Source organism: Protopterus annectens, chromosome 3.part0 (genome assembly GCF_019279795.1).
Source record: "Protopterus annectens isolate FY-2018-M chromosome 3.part0, PAN1.0, whole genome shotgun sequence".
Taxonomy (NCBI): domain Eukaryota; kingdom Metazoa; phylum Chordata; order Ceratodontiformes; family Protopteridae; genus Protopterus; species Protopterus annectens.
In genome coordinates this window covers 224,436,961-224,455,975 of record NC_056731.1, presented here as the reverse complement: position 1 = coordinate 224,455,975, position 19,015 = coordinate 224,436,961, and the positions used below count along the sequence as shown (strand labels likewise).

At 40.6% G+C, this 19,015-nt stretch overlaps 1 protein-coding gene across 1 annotated transcript in view; it reads right to left on the bottom strand.

Annotated features, from left to right (window-relative positions):
* LOC122796810 (ATP-dependent translocase ABCB1-like) overlaps positions 1-19,015 on the bottom strand; it is a 1,504,949-nt gene that overhangs the window by 1,249,237 nt on the left and 236,697 nt on the right. The window contains exons 5-6 of the mRNA XM_044065546.1: positions 6,042-6,233; positions 5,772-5,943 (exon numbers count right to left, since the gene is read on the bottom strand). Of these exons, the coding sequence (XP_043921481.1) occupies positions 5,772-5,943; positions 6,042-6,233 (364 nt within the window). The remainder of the gene's footprint in view (positions 1-5,771; positions 5,944-6,041; positions 6,234-19,015) is intronic.

The window sequence follows — 19,015 nt, the reverse complement described above, 5'->3', positions numbered from 1 at the left end:
AAGAATGCCTTGTGGTTATCTTTGGAGTCCTCGGCAATTTTTCTTTCGAAGCTAGCCTTGGATGATTTTATGAGGGATCATAGTTTCTTGCTGATACTGATCAGGGATGTTTTCCCTTTTTGGGATTTTACTCTTTTCTGTACTAGTTCCCTCCTTCTGTTGTATGGCTTGTTTATGGCAGGGGTCCATCAGGAGGAGTGAGCCTTGGTTTTGCTTAGGATAGCACAATCCATGCATTCTTGTAGGTGCCTGTAGAATGCATTAGTAAATGATTTTGCAGCTTGGACAGTATTATCATTTAGCACAGGGGCTTTGAAACTTTCCACCTCGGTCTTAACTAATGTGAAGTTTGCTTTTGAAAAGTTTTTCACGGTGATTTCCTTGACCAGGGGTGGAGGCACAATATGGATATCAAGAGTGATTTGTTTATGGTCAGATCTAACCAGCAGTGGGTTGACCTCTCGCGTGGAACACCGGTTGCCCATGTTGGTGATGACCAGGTCCAATATGTTGTCACCTCTGGTGGGAGTGTTGACCAGTTGATCCAGGGCATTTGAGTTTATAAACTCTAGGAAATGTTGGGCAAGGGAGTTAGTACTTGAGTAGTTCTCCCAGTTAATGTTTGGGTAATTGAAATCACCCAATATTAGGGTGTTTGGTAGGATCTTTATGTTTCCCAGTGTTTCTAGAAATGCAGAATGGGGGTCCTGGGAAAAGGCGGGTGATCTGTAGCAAGCTACAGTTTGAATTGCAGTTCTGCCAGTTGTTAGTTGCATGTGGATGATCTCTGAAGCATCGTGCTGTGCCACTAACCTGGAGGTGTGGGTATCCTTGATGAATATGGATACTCCCCCGCCTTTTGTATTTTGGTCTGGGTTGTGTGGCCGAAATGTATGGTATGAGTTGTATCCTGGTAGTGCTGGGGTGCTCTCTGGAGCCTTAAACCAGGTTTCTGTTACTGCACATATATCGATTTTCTCCATACTGAGTAGTGCCTCGAGTGCATGCATTTTGAGGTTTAGACTTCTGGGACTGAGTAGCATTACCCTCAGTTTTTTGTTACTTGTGCTATTTACAGTGGTGGGTTTGTCTTTTTAGCCTTGCCTAAAAAAGACACTATGGGGGTGGCAAGAGCCTTGGCCAGTATTAAAAAATCTAAGGGTCACAAGTACAAGCCGTCTCTAGCGAAGCAGCGTGGCTTGTCGAGCCTGTCATCCCAGACGGACAGACACTGGATCCCCTTTGAATGACACCAGAAACTAAGCCAATTGTTGAAATTGATAATTTTTTCTTTATACCGTGGTATCATTCTTGGTGAGGGCAGGATGCTACTCAGGGTCAGGGTCATACCAGCCTAGGCTACGTGATCAGAGACCTCTTCCATGTCTCTTTTCATGTAGTCCAGAGAGGTATGGCTCAGGTCATTCACACCAACATGGACAATGACAGTCGTATTTGTACTTGTTCTGGAGTGACCTGAGTACTTGTGTTATGTTGCAGATCCTGGCACCCGATAGGCAGCTAACGATAACCTTCTCCTTGTTCAGCCTAGTGAGTGGGACGTCAGTGTGCCTGACTATAGAGTCACCTATTACTAGTGTGTTGGGTATGTTATTTTTCCTTAAGGGCTGTGATTGTGTGGCACACTGGTTTTGTAAAGTATGTGTTTCATGGTTTGTGTTGTGGGGGTGGTGGTTGGTTGGATGTCTGCTTTGGAGGTCTATGTTGCTTTTGCAGATTTTTATTTAGAGCCTCCGAGTATATTTTCATGCATTTATGTGTGTCTTTTGCCAGTGCTGGTTTAATGGGTCTATGTGAGACTGGTGGTGTGATGCAAGTATTTCCCTTCTCCTCTTGACTGTCTGATCCAGTCTTGGGTTGAGAGAGCTTAGCCTACAGTTTGGCTGTATAACGGCATCTCTTGCATGTATTAGTGTTTGGTGGTAGGAGGAGAGGGTTGTCTGTGTACATAAGGCAGTTGTAACATTGCCTCAAAATGCCCAGATTCACCAGTTGGACTGGAGAGTACACCTGAAACTGCCCTTTGGACATGCCTGGATAGGTACAGTGAACTGTTTTACTGATTGGCTGGTAAGGTCAAATAGAGAGCTTTGTCCTTCTGTACAGTATGGGGGGGGGGGTCTAATGCTACGGTTTATATGTGCTTGCTATGAGATTTGAGCAAGTGCTGGGCTGAGAAATTAATGGTTTGAGTGCTTAAGTTGAAGGTTTGTCTAGTTCCAAGGGAAAAATTGAAGAGGAGACTTTGTGGAGCCGGGAATAGTTATACCCTAGCTAACCGGTGCTACCCGGCGTGCAAGACCTGGCAAATGCAGTTTTTATAGCAGGGAAATGAAAGAGATAGAAATTAGCCCAAAATGGCCAATAAACTACTAATGCCTGAGCTGATACCATTCCTCCAGGGACAGATAAGCTGCTCAAAGCTCCCCTGTCTCACAGGTGAACAGAGAAACTTCCTTCTATCCAAATAAGGTATTATGGGCAAACACAGAGACTTGTAACACAGCCCTGAATTCAGCACTAACCTGAAAACTGAACTACACTAGTTTAGAAAGGTGGGAAACAAATATGTATATATATATATATATATATATATATATATATATATATGTGTGTGTGTGTGTGTGTGTGTATTTGTTTTCAGAAAATAAAGCAGATACAATAAAAAAAAATACTTTAAATGCACAGAAAAGGATACTTATTGTTATATATCTCAGATCAGAGTTGCATTCAATGCCCCTAGTAATAAAATAGGAAGAAACACAAATACATTAAAAGCAGATGAATAAAGTGCAATTTTTTATATATATATAAAACAACAGAAAATGAGCAAATTGATTTAAACAAGTTACCCAATTAACCAGAAAAAGCTCAAAACTGAGCCCTGTCCCGGCAGTCTTCAATTAGACAAGTTCTAACTGCACACTCCTGTCACTAGGGTGCAGGGAAACCTTATCCAAAAAAAAGATGGCCTGGATCAGTGCTCAAGTTATACAAACAAAGCTAGATTCAGCAGGACTGAATCTGGTCTATGCTACAGCAACAAGGTGCACCAATTTCAGAAAGAAACGTTCAAATAAGCAGACACAATAAGCCTGTGACCAGAAATTCCCAGCTCAGAAGGGCAGAATCCAGCCTCTCCTCCCACAAGAGTGCAGACCACAAACCTTCTTAATATAGAATACCTGTCCTGAAGCCCAAGTGCTTAAACCAGAACTAATACACTGTTAGAATAGCAGACACTGAGCCTTCAATCAGCAATTCTCAGCTTAGAAGGATGTAAGCTGCCTGTCCTGCCACAAGAGTGCAGACCACAAACCTTCTTAATGTAAAACAGCTGGTATGAAGCCCATGTGCTTAAACCAAAAGACTTAGAATAACAGTTACACTTTAATCAGGCTACTACCAAGCAGTAATAAATGCAGCAGAATAAATACAATTGAGTACTTTTAAGAAGAGGCAAAAGCAAAATAAAGTAGGAGGAAACACGAATACAGTAAATGCAGATGAATAAAGTGCAATTTTTTTTAGCTAGTAAAGTGCAAGGAGAGAGGAAGGAAGAACCTAAGTGGGTTAGCCTTCTCAAATCTTCTCTCTATATTAAGTAGAGTGAACACTAGACTCAGAATATGATCTCCCTGTACTTTGTTAAGTAAGCAAATGAGATGGACCCAGGAGGAGTGTTCAAATACAGACTTACAGGAGGGACGGGCAATTCCAGAGCCACTAACAGCAAGATAAGAACTGGGAGCGTGGGTGGGGAACTAACTGCAGAGAGACACACAGCACACTATTCAGTGAAACAATTAGGTAACAGAAAAAATAAAATACAGTACTTTTAAAACTGCAAGTTTGCACTTAACAGAATAATATCTAATATATGGAGATGCTTGTGCATTGACTGGGTATAAATCACATTGTTGAATCCCACATCAGCAAATATCACTTCATCGAACTCCTATTAATTGAAGCTCCTATTCAGTGAACGGACTTTTCAGAAAAATTTTTCCTAGGGCAAACTAACAGTAGGCCACCCTAGTGAATGTTAACAAAATCCTAAAATTTAACATCTACTCATGTTGGGGGGGGATTATGCCTCCCAAACCCCCATAACTAAATATACCTACTCTGAGAAGGCACTACAGTGGAGAAAAGGGCAAATTCTAAATGGTGTCCGACCACTGTTTTGCCCTAGGAAAATTTCCACTGAGAAGTCCATTTGCTGAATACGAGCATCGATAAATAGGTGTTCGACAAAGAGGTATTCTCTGATGTGGGATTCAACAAAGTGATATAGACCCGCATTGACTCAGATAGTAGTTAGTGTATAATCAGCAAGCAAGGAATAATATAGCATTCTCCTGAGCTTTGTTAAATAAGTTTCAATCTCATTACAAGGTGTCTTGTTGATCAGTCATATTTGTATGTAATGTATCTGGTTACTCTGTTTTATATGTCCTGTGTTTTTCCTTTGTGGTAAGTTTAAATGTATTTTTCTTACTGCATATTATATTTTATTGTGTATTATATTTTTAGTGGAGTTCTTCGCCCTGGGCCTTTGCTGAAAATGGACTAGCTGTCCAGTCAGACCTTCCTGCTAAACAAATGTAAAATAAATAAAAATAATGAGCCCTCTGATGTATTTCCCAACTCAAACAGACAAGGAAAATGCCTCCTGCCACAAGATGAATAAATCCAGTCCTCTTGATGCAAAAAACACAATAGAAGAGACCCACAAGTGCAATAGTAACAAACCTCTTAAACAACTAGCTGGAAATCCCTTGCTGAAGGTAATTTAAAGACAGTAACAGTGAAAGGAAGAACATTTTTATAAAAAAATTCAATGAAATTCACACATAAAAGCAGGAAACAAAAGCAATCAATGAAAATAACTTAAATGCAATTTAGCAATCAAAGGTATTTACCTTTCCTTGGATGGCACTGGATACAAGTAAAACACTTTTGGGATGCAGACTAGGACTACAAGCTTTTCTGAGCTCCAGGAAAATGAGCAGCAAACTGTATGTAGTAAAGGAGGTTTACTCAAGAACAATTCTGGTTTGCTGGGTGGGCACTCTGTATCATGGGTCTATTGAAAATAATGGGTGGGAAGACAACATAAATAGCTTATATAGCAGTCAATAACAGTGAAAGAGGGGAGGGAGGGATTTTGGAAATCAAATAATCATAAGGGCTGGAGGGCAGAGACATAGCCTTATGAAACAGCAATATCAGAATGGTGGGAGGGTTGGGAAATTTTCAAGGAAGAAGCATGGTAGCTACAGTGGCTAGCAATGAAATAAAGGCAACAGCAACATTTTGTTCGTCCAGCTGACAGCTTTCAAATGAGGCTAAACAGTGCTGTCTGTGCTAACTGGTTGTCACGATATTTAGAAAAACATGGCATTTGTGACAACATAGTAAATACTCTTTACCTGCACTAGACATTGTGTAAACTTCAAGATGAAAGATTTAATATCTTGTATGTAGCATGGTTTTAGAATTATTAATACAAATATGAACAAGCAATGACTGACACCTACAGGCATCTGTAGGATGTAATTACAGAAATAAATGGAGGTATCACTCAGATGTAATGACTTAGTAGTTTCTTACCTATAAAACAGCAATTTTGCAATGTGGTGGATTAGACATGTTGCTTTAATAATTTGTCAGCAGTATTAAACCATTTCATTTTTTTTTATTCTGTAATCATTATTGTTATAATCTTTTATCTGATTATCACATACCTTAGAGAAAAGTACCCCTGACAGTATCATGAGTGGACTTGTGGCCAGAATTACTAACGTAAGCTTCCATCCATATATAAAGCCAATTATCAAACCCGATATACAGGTGGATACATTCTGGAAAAAATGGCCAATCTTGTCTCCGATGCCATCATTAATCTTATTGATGTCACTGAAAGTGAATAAAATGCAAACAGATACAGTTTGAAACTTATAAAAATAAACTGGAAAATAATTTTAAGGCAGAATGTACTGAAGCTATGCTCATACTCTGTAAGACGGGTGGTAAGTTCTCCACTCTTATTCACATCAAACCAGCCAATCTCTTGATTCAATAATGCATGGAAAAATTCTCTTCTGAGTCTCCTAACTTGTCTGGCTCCAGCTAGAACTAGAAAAGAAATCTGTACATAGGCAAGGATCAAAACACCCACGCCAACTCCAACATAGTATAAGGCAAACCTGAAAAACAAGAATCCATAGATTACATTATAAGATTTCAATATGCCAAGATGGATTCAAGATTTATATTTAATTTTTCATACATTGATTCAATAAAATATATCACACAACCAGAGTTACAAGAATGAAAATTACTAAATAAAAGAGTATATGAAGTTCTGAAATATACCAGTGAGCTTTTGAAGAGAGACATTAACTTTCTATAATCTTGCAACTGCAGCCTACTGCATCTCAGCCATATCCTGTTTGATTTCTTGTGATATCCATCACTATTTTTAGTGTAGCTGGTTCTAACAGTCAGACATCAGGTTTGGGGCTTATCATTAATTCATGCTGCAAATACTTTCCGTTGAGAATTGAATTTTGGGTAGTGGGGCCCCAATTTATCATACACTCAAGGATTTTGCTTTTTCTGAGGACGGCCTACCCCCACCCCCCTTTGGTTTAATAGTACTGGATAATAAAGAAGCACTCTTAAGCTGATGCATCTAAAGGCTCATACTGCACACATGCCCTCTTTATCTGGTTAAGTTTTCCAAGACGTTAGCTCCACAATTCTAAAAGAAGAGCAAAGCAAGCCTCTCTTTCACCTCCCACATTAAAGCTGAGCTGGCCATCATCTCTGACTATGACCTACAGCTGTGTCCCCATTCCCAGATCATTAAACTGGAAATTATGTGCTAACCATAACCTGGAAGTTGTGTTGTCTATTTTCATTCTTCCTTGCTTATGGGTCACAGATCCAATTCCCGGATCTGACTCGGACGCATTTTTCAGACTTGGATCCCAGTCTTGAGCTCCTCCCTCTACCCATAATGCTCTACACCTTCCCCAGCTTCCTCAGATTGAGTTTGCTGCTTTATTGCCTACTGGACATAGAGGCAGAAATAGGTAGAAAAATATCAGAGGTTCAAACCAGGAACATGAAGTTTCCTACATAGTCCATAGCTCCTCTAGGAGCAACTAGGTCAGGGGATGGTTTGGAGAAAAGGTGAGGAAGAATGAAAATGGACAACACAGATGTCAAGTTATGGTAATTACCTAACTTCTAAATCTGATGTTGTCCTTTCCATTCTTCCTCACTGATGAGTTAAGGTCCCCAGCTTGGTGGCCTCAAGAAAGATATGCCACAGCCCTGTTGAACCAAAGGAAGTTCTACTTCTGGAGACAATGTCCAATTTATAATGTGTCACAAAGGTATGAGTCTTTGACCAAGTAGCCACTGCACAATTTTCATCAATTGACATTCTGGAGGAGAAAGCAGATGATGTTGCCATAGAGCTAACAGAATGGGCCTTAGGAGGGCGAGGCAATTCCAGACCATTATTTGAACAAATCAGTGAAATACAGTCAGTAATCCATTTGGCCAGTGTAATTCTGGATACTGCTTGACCTAGACAGTTAGGCACAAAGGATACTTATAGTTGATCACACTTTCTGAACTGTTTTCTTCGATGAAGATAGAAATGTAGTTGTCTGTGCACATCAAGAAGATGTAATACATATTCACCCTTGTTAGAAACATTTGGGAAGAAGACAGGCAATTGTATAGACTGATTAATATTAATCTCCATAGCTATTTTAGGCATAAAGGATGGGTTGGTACTAGAGGACATCCATGGTTTGGATGATAAGACTTGAAGTTCAAAAATTTTCTTAGCTGGCATAACAGCTACTAAAAAAAGAAGTTATGTACTTCATAAGTTCATAGGTAGGTATTAGGCTATTGGCCCTAGGGCCTATATAAGCCTAGCCAAAAGGTACCCTGGCTTTCGCCACCTAAGAAAATTATTTTCCTGTGCACTGTTGAGCAGAGCCACTGAAGTGATCCTCGGGGTGAATGTCCTATCTCCCATCCAATCATCAAGATTTTTCTTGAAGAGTGCTAATGAGGAGCTTTGTTTGATATAGCTAGGTAGTTTGTTCTAGAGTATGGGAAGTCCCTGGGACAGGAATCTATCCCTCCAGCATGTTCTGTTTATTGTGGTGACAAGGTTTAGGTCCCTAGAGCGTGTAGCTCGGAAGGATTGGGATTACTTTAAGTGGAGCATGTCCAAAAGCTCTGGGTTTGACATAGCTTTGTGTGTTAGGCAGAGATTGCCTCTGAGTAGGCGATATGCGACAGAGTAAAGCTGCAGTTTTTTGAAATGGTCTGCATAGGGCATCTGTTTGAGGCCAGTAATCCTCTTTGTGAGGTATTTCTGCGGCCTTTCCAGTTGTTGTAGAAGTCTTGTGAGATACATACCAAAATGGGCATTGTACTCTATAATGGGTCTAATGAGTCATGAGTAGAGGGGAACAATGACCTCTTTTTTCCTGGATGAGAAACCTTTTGTGATGAGGTGTGCCACGTAGAAGGATTTCCTGACTACTGTGGTGATGTGATTATCAAAGGAGAGACTACTGTCCACCTGTGTCCCAAGGTCTCTTATCACACTTTTGGTGTTAAGTAGACCACCGCCTATGTGGCAGTTCATGGGCACAGAGTTTTTACAAAAAGGGATGACAATGCACATTTTGGCATTGAGCTTGAGGCCATGGCTTTGACACCAGGCATCTGTCTCAGTGAGGCCCTTTTGTAGGATGTCCACATCTTTTGGAGTTTTGATTATGGCTCCTAGTTTGCAGTCACCTGCAAACTTCATTAGCCAAAGACCTTCTGTGTTAGCCTGTATTTCAGAAGTAGATACCAAACAGGAGAGGACCCATGACTGAACCCTGTGGAAATCCGCTTGTCACTGGTCTGAAGTTGGATTTGGAGTCTGCTACTTTCACAGTGTGGGTTCTGTCCGTGAGCCAGTTGGCAACCCATCTTGTGACATAGGAATTTATACCTAGTTTAGTGAGTTTATCTATAATTCCAGAGTGGGGGATGGTGTTGAAAGCCTTGGCGAGATCTAGATAGGCTGTGTCAACCACCTTACCCTCATCTACAGCTTTGGTGACTGCTTCAAAGAAGTCTATCAGGTTTAGGAGACATGATCTGCCTTTTACAAACCCGAACTGGGTGGGGTCCTGAGTTTGGAGATTACCAATGTCATTGTTTATAAGTTCCATGATGATATGTTCCATAGCCTTGCAGACCAGGCTCGTCAGGCTAATGGGGCGGTAGTTTCCGGGGTCTGTGGTGGCTACCCTATGTGGAGTGGGATAACCGTCACTGTGTGCCATTCAGTGGGCACATAGTCTGAGGTGAGGTTATGACTGAACATGGTACTTAGGTGGGGTGCCGGTTCGTTCTGTAGTTCATGTAGAAAGCAGCCTGGGATGTTGTCAGATCACATGGATCTTGTGTTCTTGGCTTTGGAGACTGTGCTTTTTACCTGTGCAGCCATGATTACAGGAACTTTGCATTCTTCCGGTATAGAGATGGGCCCTTTAGGGGATGGGGGGTAAAGTTAGCACTGAACCTATCTGCCAGGATGTTGGCAATATCAGTTGGTTCTGTATATTTAGTGCCATTGCACTGTAACTCAGAGCAAATCTGAGTGTTGCCATTGAGATTCTTGACATAGCTATAGAATGCTTTGTGATTGTCTTTAGAGTCAGTGGCAATTTTGTTTTTGTAACTAGCTTTGGAGGATTTTATGAGGAATCTCAGCTTCTTACTGAGGCTGACCAGGGAGCTCCTCCAATCCTGAGATTTTACTCTTTTTTTGCAACAGTTTCTTTCTTCTGTTGTAGAGTTTGCTTATGGCAGGGTACCACCAGATTGTCTTCCTTTATTTGTAGGATAACATCTTGGTTCTGTTAGGGATTGCACGATCCATGCACTCGTGTAAGTGCTTATAAAATGCATTTGTGTAGGACTCAGCAGTCATACCTCTATTGTCCGTCAGTATGGGTGTTGTGAAAGTTTTCCACTTCTGGCTTAAGAAGCGTGAAGTTGGCTTTGGAGAAATTTTTTACAGTGGTTTCCCTAATGGGGGGTGGGGGAGGGATGTGGATGTCTAGGGTGATTAGCTTGTGGTCGGATCTGACCAACGAGGAATTGACCTCTGGTGTGGAGCACCAGTTGCCCATGTTATTTAAAAACCAGGTCTAGGATATTGCTGCCCCTGGTGGAGGTGTGGTTAGGTTGATCCGAGGCATTGGAATTTATGAATTCCAGAAAACGTTGAGCACAAGAGTTGGTACATGAGTAGTGTTCTCAGTTAATGGTGGGGTAGTTGAAATCGCCCATTATTAGGGTGTTAGGTTGTACCCTAATATTTTCCAGTGTATCAAGAAATGAGGAGTGGGAATCCTGGGGCATGGTGGGGGATCTGTAGCAAGCTACAATTTGGATTGCGGTCTTGCCCAGAGTTAGTTGCACTTGGATAATCTTGGATGCATTATGCTGAGCAACTAGCCTGGAGGTGTGGGTATCCTTAATGAATATGGACATGCCTCCGCCTTTAGTATTTCAGTCCAGGTTAGGTGGCCGAAAGGTGTGGTATGAATTATAGCCTGGTAATGCAGGGGTACTCTCTGGAGCTTTGAACCAGGTCTCTGTCACTGCACAGATGCCGATGTTCTCCATTTTAAGGAGTGCATCAAGTGAGTCCATTTTGAGGTTTAGACTTGTAGCATTGAGTAGCAATACCCTCAGATTCTGCTTGCTTGTACCTGTTATGGTGGTGAATTTGTCATTTGAAACTTGCCTAAAAAAGGCACTATAGTGGTGGCTAGAACCTTAGCCAGTATCCGGAATCCCAGGAGCACCAGGTGCAGGCCATCTCTGGCAAAGCATCATGGTTTGTCGATCATGTCATCCCAGGCAGACAGATACTGGATCCCCTTAGAATGACACCAGAAGCTTAGCCAATTGTTGAAGTCAATCATTTTGTTCTTGTACTGTGGTATCATTCTGAGTGATGGCAGGATGCTACTCAGGACTAGGGTCATACCTGCCTGGGCTACAAGATTGGACAGCTCCTCCATGTCCCTTTTCATGTAGTCCAGGGAGGTATGTCTCAGGTCATTCACACCAACATGGACAATGACAGAGTCATATTTGTACTTGTTGTGGAGTGACCTGAGTGCATGCGTTATGTGTTGGATCCTGGCACCTGACAGGCAGCTGAAAGTAACGTTCTCCTTGTTTAGCCTGGTGAGTGGAACATCAGTGTGCCTGACTATAGAGTCACCTATGACTAGAGTGTTGGGTACATTGTTATGCCTTATTGGCTGGGGTTGAGCGGCACACTGAGTTAGTGGGCTATGTGTCATTTGGGTTGTGTTGGGGGGGTGGAGGTTGCTTGTGTTTCTGCTTTGGAGGTCCCTTTTGCTTGGGCAGGATTTTACTGAGAGCCTCCACAAATTTAGGTGTGTGTTTTGTGTTTCTATGTGTGTGTTTTGGTGGTGTAGGTTTTGAGGGACTATGTGATGAGTGTGGTGTGGTGCAAGTGTTTACCTTCTCCTCTTGACTGTCTAGTCCAGTCTTGGGTGAAGAGAAGTTTGCTTCCAGTTTGGCTATATAAGTGCATCTCTCACAGGTTGTAGTGTTGGGTGGTAGGAGGAGAGGGTTGTCTGTGTACATGAGGCAATTGCTGCATTGCCCCAAGATGCCTAGATTCATCAGGTAGACAGGAGAAAACACCGGGAGCTGACCCATAGACATGCCTGGATAGGTGCTTATTTAATTACTAGAAACTATTTTCCTCTAGACAAGTGAAGACAGTTGAGTGTTGTAGTAATTTGTAGCTTATTTAGTGCTTACAATGTGCTCAGCTCAAAGAAACAGATTCCAGTACTGAAACTAAAAAAACTGGCTAGTTCTAAAAAACAAAATTAAGCTAGAAGGCTTCCCTCCAACACAGAAAGGCTTGGGGGCTCAGAAGCCCACAAACACTCCTGGATACAGTAAATCTGTATCTGGACTAGACGACTTACAGGAAAGGCAGGAAACAAGCTTAGAATTTTAAGTGGAAAGAAAGAAAGGAGAAGCAGAAACTAAGTGGATTGGCCTTCTCAAATGTTCTCCCTGTATTAGGTATAATGAGGTAATAACACTAGACTGGGAGGAGTGTCCCAGATCAAATTTACAGTAGGGGTGGGCAACTGCAAAGCCACCAACTATAAGAACAGCATACAAATACAGAGGGAAGGTGTGAAACAAACCGCATAAATGTTTCTCACAACAGAAAAGCAGCAGTGAGCCTTTAAATGAAAGTTTTAAACAGATAAAGGAGCCTCTAGAGAAAGCTTTTAACTGCAAACAAGTTATCAGAATCAAACAACCCAAACAGATGCTTAATAAAAGTGGACAATTTCCAGTTAATACCTCACACACAGTGAAACTAACTAAAAAAGTATGCAGTAGACAAAGTTCTATAAATAACTAAAAAAAAAATAGCAAAAAAAACAGGATACTTAATGTTATATATTATAGATCCGAGTTTGCTCAGTGTCCTTCCTTCGATTAGCTCAGTGTGAAATGGCAGAAACACTCACAAACTTAACTTACCATAACATTCCATCTGTGTTGTCGATCATCATTCAATCTTGACTGATGGGTTTGGTTCCGAACCCTCAGAACGGACTTGGCCATTATAGAAAGCTTGCGCTAGCAAAAAAACTCTTCAGCTAAGGCTCTACCCATACTGCCTCTCTTCCCACTACCTCAGATCAAGTTTGCCTACCATTAAGAAGAAAATGGAAGCTCTGTCTGAGCAACAACACTATAACAACCCCAGGACTAGATTTGAACCTCCAGCAGTCCCTAGGAGGGGGCAGGAGGGGGGGTGTCAAGACTGAATGACGATCAACAACACAGATGGAATGTTATGGTAAGAACATAACTTCTTTATCTGATGTTGTGAATATTCATTCATTCGTGACTAATGGGACACAGTCCCCAGCTACTTTAGTTCCTGGGTGGCCTTAAGGAAGGCTATTTCTGAGCATGATAGAGCCAAAGGATGCTCTTCCCTGGGAGATCATGTCAAATTTGTAATGAGTGATAAAGATATATGGGGTAGCCCAAGTTGTAGCTGTGCATATGTCTTCCATAGAAGCGCTGGAATGAACGACCACTGAAGTGGAATAGATCTTGTTGAGTGAGCTCTAACTTTCATTGGTAGTTTGAGTTTGTTCTGATTGTATATAAAGGTAATGCAGTCCTTTAACCATTTTGATAAGCTGACCTTTGAAACTGTTTTTTCCAATCTGCTGCCTGAAAAGGATAGAAACAGTTGGTTTGACTTTTTAGAGGCTTTCGTTCTAAGTAGAAACATAACTTCTTGTGGACATCCACATATGCAGGCAGTATTTTCTTTTGTTTGAAAAATTTTGGAAAAAAAACTGGTAAGTCTATAGTCTGGTTAATATTGGACTCTGATACCACTTTGGGAAGGAAGCAGGGATTGGTTCTGAGTAATACTCTTTCTTTATGGAAGATGATATAGGGATGTTTCATACACAAAGCCTGTAACTCTGAAATTCTCCTAGGAGATGTGACAGCTACTAGGAAAAGGGTCTTCCAAGATAAAAGCTTGAGGTCATAAGTGGCTGCTGGCTCAAAAGGCTGATGAACTAGGCATTGCAAGACTAAGGTCAGATCCCAAGGCACTATTGGATCTTTGAAAAGTGGCTTCAAATGTTGAGTGCCCTTAAGAACAATTTTGCAAAGACGGTAAGACATTAATGAGTGATCATCAAAACTGTTATGAAAATTCCAAATGGCAGCTAAATGAACTCAATGGTAGAAGTTAAGGCCCCCAACTGAAATAAGGTGGCTAAGTATTCTAGGACCTTATCTACTAGAGCCGAGAAAGGATTAAAGCTGTTTGTATCCAACCAAATAGAGGATCTTTTCCATATGTTAAGGTAAATTTTCCTGGTGAACGGTTTATAAGAAGTCAGAAGTATCTTTTGCACTGGGAAGAACAAATTGTTTTGCCTGGCAATTACTGGAAGTGAAGAAACCAAGCTGTCAGCTAAAGATGTTGAAGGTTGGGATGAACCAAAACCTGGTGGTGAGATAACAGGTCTGGAGTTGGATCCAGAGTCCACGGGTGGTGAACCAGGTAAGGCCAGAGAAAGGGAAACCAGCCTTGACGGAGCCAGTAAGGTGCAATGAGAATTACTTTGCTTCTCAATCATTGGGCTTTCCTTAGAAATTGGGGAATTAGAGGAATTGGTGGAAAAGCATACAGACGTCCTGGGAGCCAATTGTGAAGAAGTGCATCTCTCAGGGACTCCCCATGAGGGGGGACTAGGGCAAAGTAGCTGCTGCATTTCTGGTTTAAGGGAGAGGTGAACAGGTCACAGCAAGGCTGACCCCATCAATGGTAAATTTTCATCACTACGCTGGGATTGAGAGACCACTTGTGAGGTAGACAGATAAACCTGCTTAGTTTGTCTGCAATCATGTTGGAGTTCCCCCAAGTATGCATTGCTATTAGAAAGCAGTTGGAGGCATTTGCCTATTGCCAAACTCTTAGTGCTTCCCGACATAATGGGTAGGATCTGGTACCCCCTTGTTTATTAATTTACCAGACTACTGACATGTTGTCTGACTGAATAGCAACTGTCCCTGATGGAAGGGCAGACTGGTATGCTTGCAATGCTAAAAGCACTGCCTTCAGTTCTAGGACACTGATGTGGAGATTGACCTCCTGTGGACACCAAGTGTCTTAGATGGTCTTTCCCTGAAAATGCCCCCCCCCACCCTATCAGGGAACTGTCTGTGATCACTACAGCCTTGGGCTGAGAGGAGGAGAAGGGACAACACCATAAATCCTCTTCTGGCTTTATCCATCAAGATAAATCCTTCTTGCAGTGATTTGTTATTAAGATTAGATGAGACATGGAGGTTGTTAGATGTGACCTTTGTGATGCTAGGAGCCACTGAAGCAGCCTCATGAGGTACCGCGCTAGGGGGACTAATGTTATTGCTGCTGCCATGGATCTGAGAAGTTGTAGTACCAGATGACATGCGCGATATTAAAGCTGATATGTATAAACTTTTGATACGAGACAAATACTAAACAAATAAAATTACTTCAAAAAATATATATATTCCATTCCCCAATAAAAAATGTAGCTATTGTAATGAAATATAAATATATTCTCAAAATGTATGCAGTAAAAATAACCAAATCCGTGTAATAAGATATTTAGTTAGATTCTCAACCTAAAAATATTTACTCCATAAAATACATATCAAAACAAACACTACTTTAAATATACTTAAGCCCAAATTATAATAAACTTACAAAACTTTTAAAAATTGCCTGCTAAAAATCATTATCTATCTATGGTTAAAAGCTTCAAAAGACATTTAATCGAAATGTTATCATTGATCCCTGGGAACATATAAGCCCTTGTTCTGATTTGCCATTTCAATTCGTCTAATTCAAGCATTAATTGCCAGGGTCCCCCCCCTGAATAGTTTCAGCCCTATGTTGTAAAACTAAAAATTTAAAAATGTGTCCTGGGAATTCAGAGCAGTGTTTAGCTAGAGCATTGTTAAAATCTTTTTTATTAATAGCATAACAATGCTCGTAAATTCTCTGCTTAAAATGTTGCTCTGTTTTCCCTATATAGAACACATTACAGGAATTACACAATGCTGCATAAATAACACCTTTTGTTTCACAATTATACTTTCCAGTTATTTTAAATATTTTGTGATTTAAAACCACCTGATTAGTGACAAGAATGTGTTTGCATTGAGAACATGCACCGCGTTTAAACGTTCCATTAATTCTACTGAAGTGAGACTTGTTATTATTATTATTTTCTAAAAGGGCTTTAAGATTCGTGGAGCTTTCTTTCTAATATTAACACCCTTGAATACCAATCTGAAGCAATTTTTCTAACTATAGATGTTAAAGATCTATATACAGTTATCCCTCAGAATTTAGGTATAGAATGGGTAAGAGATTTTCTCTATAGTAAGAAAGCAAATGATGACACCATTTATCTTATTGAGGCTTTACTTGAAATGGTCTTAACTAACAATTTCATCATGTTTGAAGGTACATTTTACTTACAAAAGTGAGGCGTAGCCATGGGTTCTCCATGTGGCGCTAGTTTTGCTAACGCCACCATGGCTTATCGGGAGAACAATTTATTATTTAAAGATCCCCTTTTCCAAAACAATGTCACCTGGTACACTAGGTACCAGGATGACATGTTTTGTATTTGGAAAGGTGATGTAGCTGCAATACCAGCTTTTATTGATAATATCAACAAGTCTACAGAATTTTTGAAATTCACTTATAACATTGGTGAAACTTCAATTAATTACTTAGACATTTTATTGATTAAAGATAAAAGTAATGGCAGATATAAAAGTACCATTTATAGGAAACTGACCTATTCGAACAGCTTTTTGCACTTCGCCAGTAACCACCCTTATCACCAAAAGAAGGCGGTGGTTAAAGGGCAAATGGTTAGGGCTGCACGTATGATTTCGGATGACCCAGATTTTGAGTTTGAATGTCACCATCTTTGCAGCATGTTTATCAAAAGGGGTTACCCTAGTATTTTAGTTAACAACATAAGAGAAGAAGTGTTTTTTAAGCGTAATGTTGGCCACTTTATTCCTTTGCTTAAAGGTTAGGTTCTTTTTTATCCTTCTACTGACTTGTATATATCAGCCAGTTCGAATGATGATTTTGTGAATAAAAGTGATGGGTGTTTTTTATACCAAACCAGTTTTTTGTATACATTTTCTGTGGACTATTGGTCCATTAGAGAAGCATTAAATAAAAACTGGGACATTATTAGAAATGATGGAACATTATCCAAGATTTTGGGTGTTAGACCTAGAATTACATATAGACGTGGAGTTAATCTTAAAGCCCTTTTAGAAAATAATAATAATAACAAGTCTCACTTCAGTAGAATTAATGGAACGTTTAAACGCGGTGCATGTTCTTAATGCAAACACATTCTTGTCACTAATCAGGTGGTTTTAAATCACAAAATATTTAAAATAACTGGAAAGTATAATTGTGAAACAAAAGATGTTATTTATGCAGCATTGTGTAATTCCTGTAATGTGTTCTATATAGGGAAAACAGAGCGACATTTTAAGCAGAGAATTTACGAGCATTCTTATGCTATTAATAAAAAAGATTTTAACAATGCTCTAGCTAAACACTGCTCTGAATTCCCAGGACACATTTTTAAATTTTTAGTTTTACAACATAGGGCTGAAAGTATTCGGGGGGGACCCTGGCAATTAATGCTTGAATTAGACAAACTGAAATGGCAAATCAGAAAGTACAGTTTTGTACCTACCATAAATGTAGATGTTCGAGGATTCCATTGCTGCAGTCCTTACTATTGGGTATAGTCCGCGTCCAGTCGGCCCGAATACCAGAGTATAAGGCTGACGTCGGTCAGGGCGCATTAGACTGACGTCAGTACGTCAGGGTACTAATGCGCATGCCCGACGTCATATCCTCAGTCTTTTCTTGCCCCAGATGTCAGAAGACCCTAAAAAGACAAGTCCCAAAATACCTGCACCAAAAACATGTACAATATATACAAGAATATATACAAAAATATAAGCATGTAAACTCACCTACACAACCACCCCTAAACACAGGGGAAGGAGGGAGGGTAAATTGGACTGCAGCAATGGAATCCTCGAACATCTACATTTATGGTAGGTACAAAACTGTACTATGTTCTTCGTTTTCCATTGCTGCAGTCCTTACTATTGGGTAGAATCCCAAAGCAGAGGTAAGGGAGGCTGGCAAATCATAAAGAAGTAGGAGCTGACAACATGCCTTGCAAAACAGCTGTGGCAAAACCAGCCCTAGACTTAGAGTAGATAGGAAGGTGAGAATGCTTAGAGAAAGTATGCACTGAACTCCAAGTAGCTGCTTCCAAAATATCCTTAGTTGCCACCCCCCTTAGAAATGCTGTTGAAGTGGCAGTAGCCCTAGTGGAATGAGGCCTAATCCCAGCTGGAATCTCCTTGCCATGATGGGAATAACAAAATGCAATGCAAAAGCCAATCCACCTAGAAATAGTTTGTTTTGACACAGGCTTGCCCTGTGAACTCAAAGCAAAAGAAACAAACAACTGCTGAGACTGCCTAAAATCCTTAGTCCTGCTTAAATAATAACGCAATTGCCTGTGTACATCTAAAGTGTGCAAAATCTTTTCCCCTTTATTTTGAGGGTCTGCATAAAACGTAGGCAAATGAATAGTTTGGTTTAAAGCCACACTAGAAACCACCTTAGGCATAAAGGAGGGATTAGTACGTAATGATACCCTATCCTTATGGAAAATCAAAAAGGGCTCTACTGCCATAAGGGCCTGCAACTCAGACACCCTTCTTGCAGAAGTAATAGCCAACAGAAAAGCAGTCTTCCATGACAAGTATTTCAATTCAGCAGTAGCTGCAGGCTCAAAAGGTTGTAGAGTAAGTTTTTCCAACACAAAATTGAGATCCCAAGCAGGAGTAGGAGCTCTACGTGGGGTCTTATATTCTTTGCCCCTCTAAGAAACTGCTTGAACAAAGGATGCGAAAACAAAGGTGGGTCACAATCATAGTGAGCTGAAATTGCTGCAGCATGAATCTTAATGGAAGAGAAGGACAAACCTTTGTCCAATAACTCAGTAAGATATTGAAGAGCCACACTCAAATTAGGCTCAGAAATCTCCAAATTCTTTGCTGTACTCCAAAATAAAAATCTCTTCCATTTTTCTGCGTACACTCTCCTTGTACTAGGTCTTCTAGCTTCCATAATCACATTTAAAACTTGTTGAGGAAGTTGAGACCTGCTGTGTTTCAACACAGAATATGCCAGGCTGTTAGATGAAGAGAGTGAAGC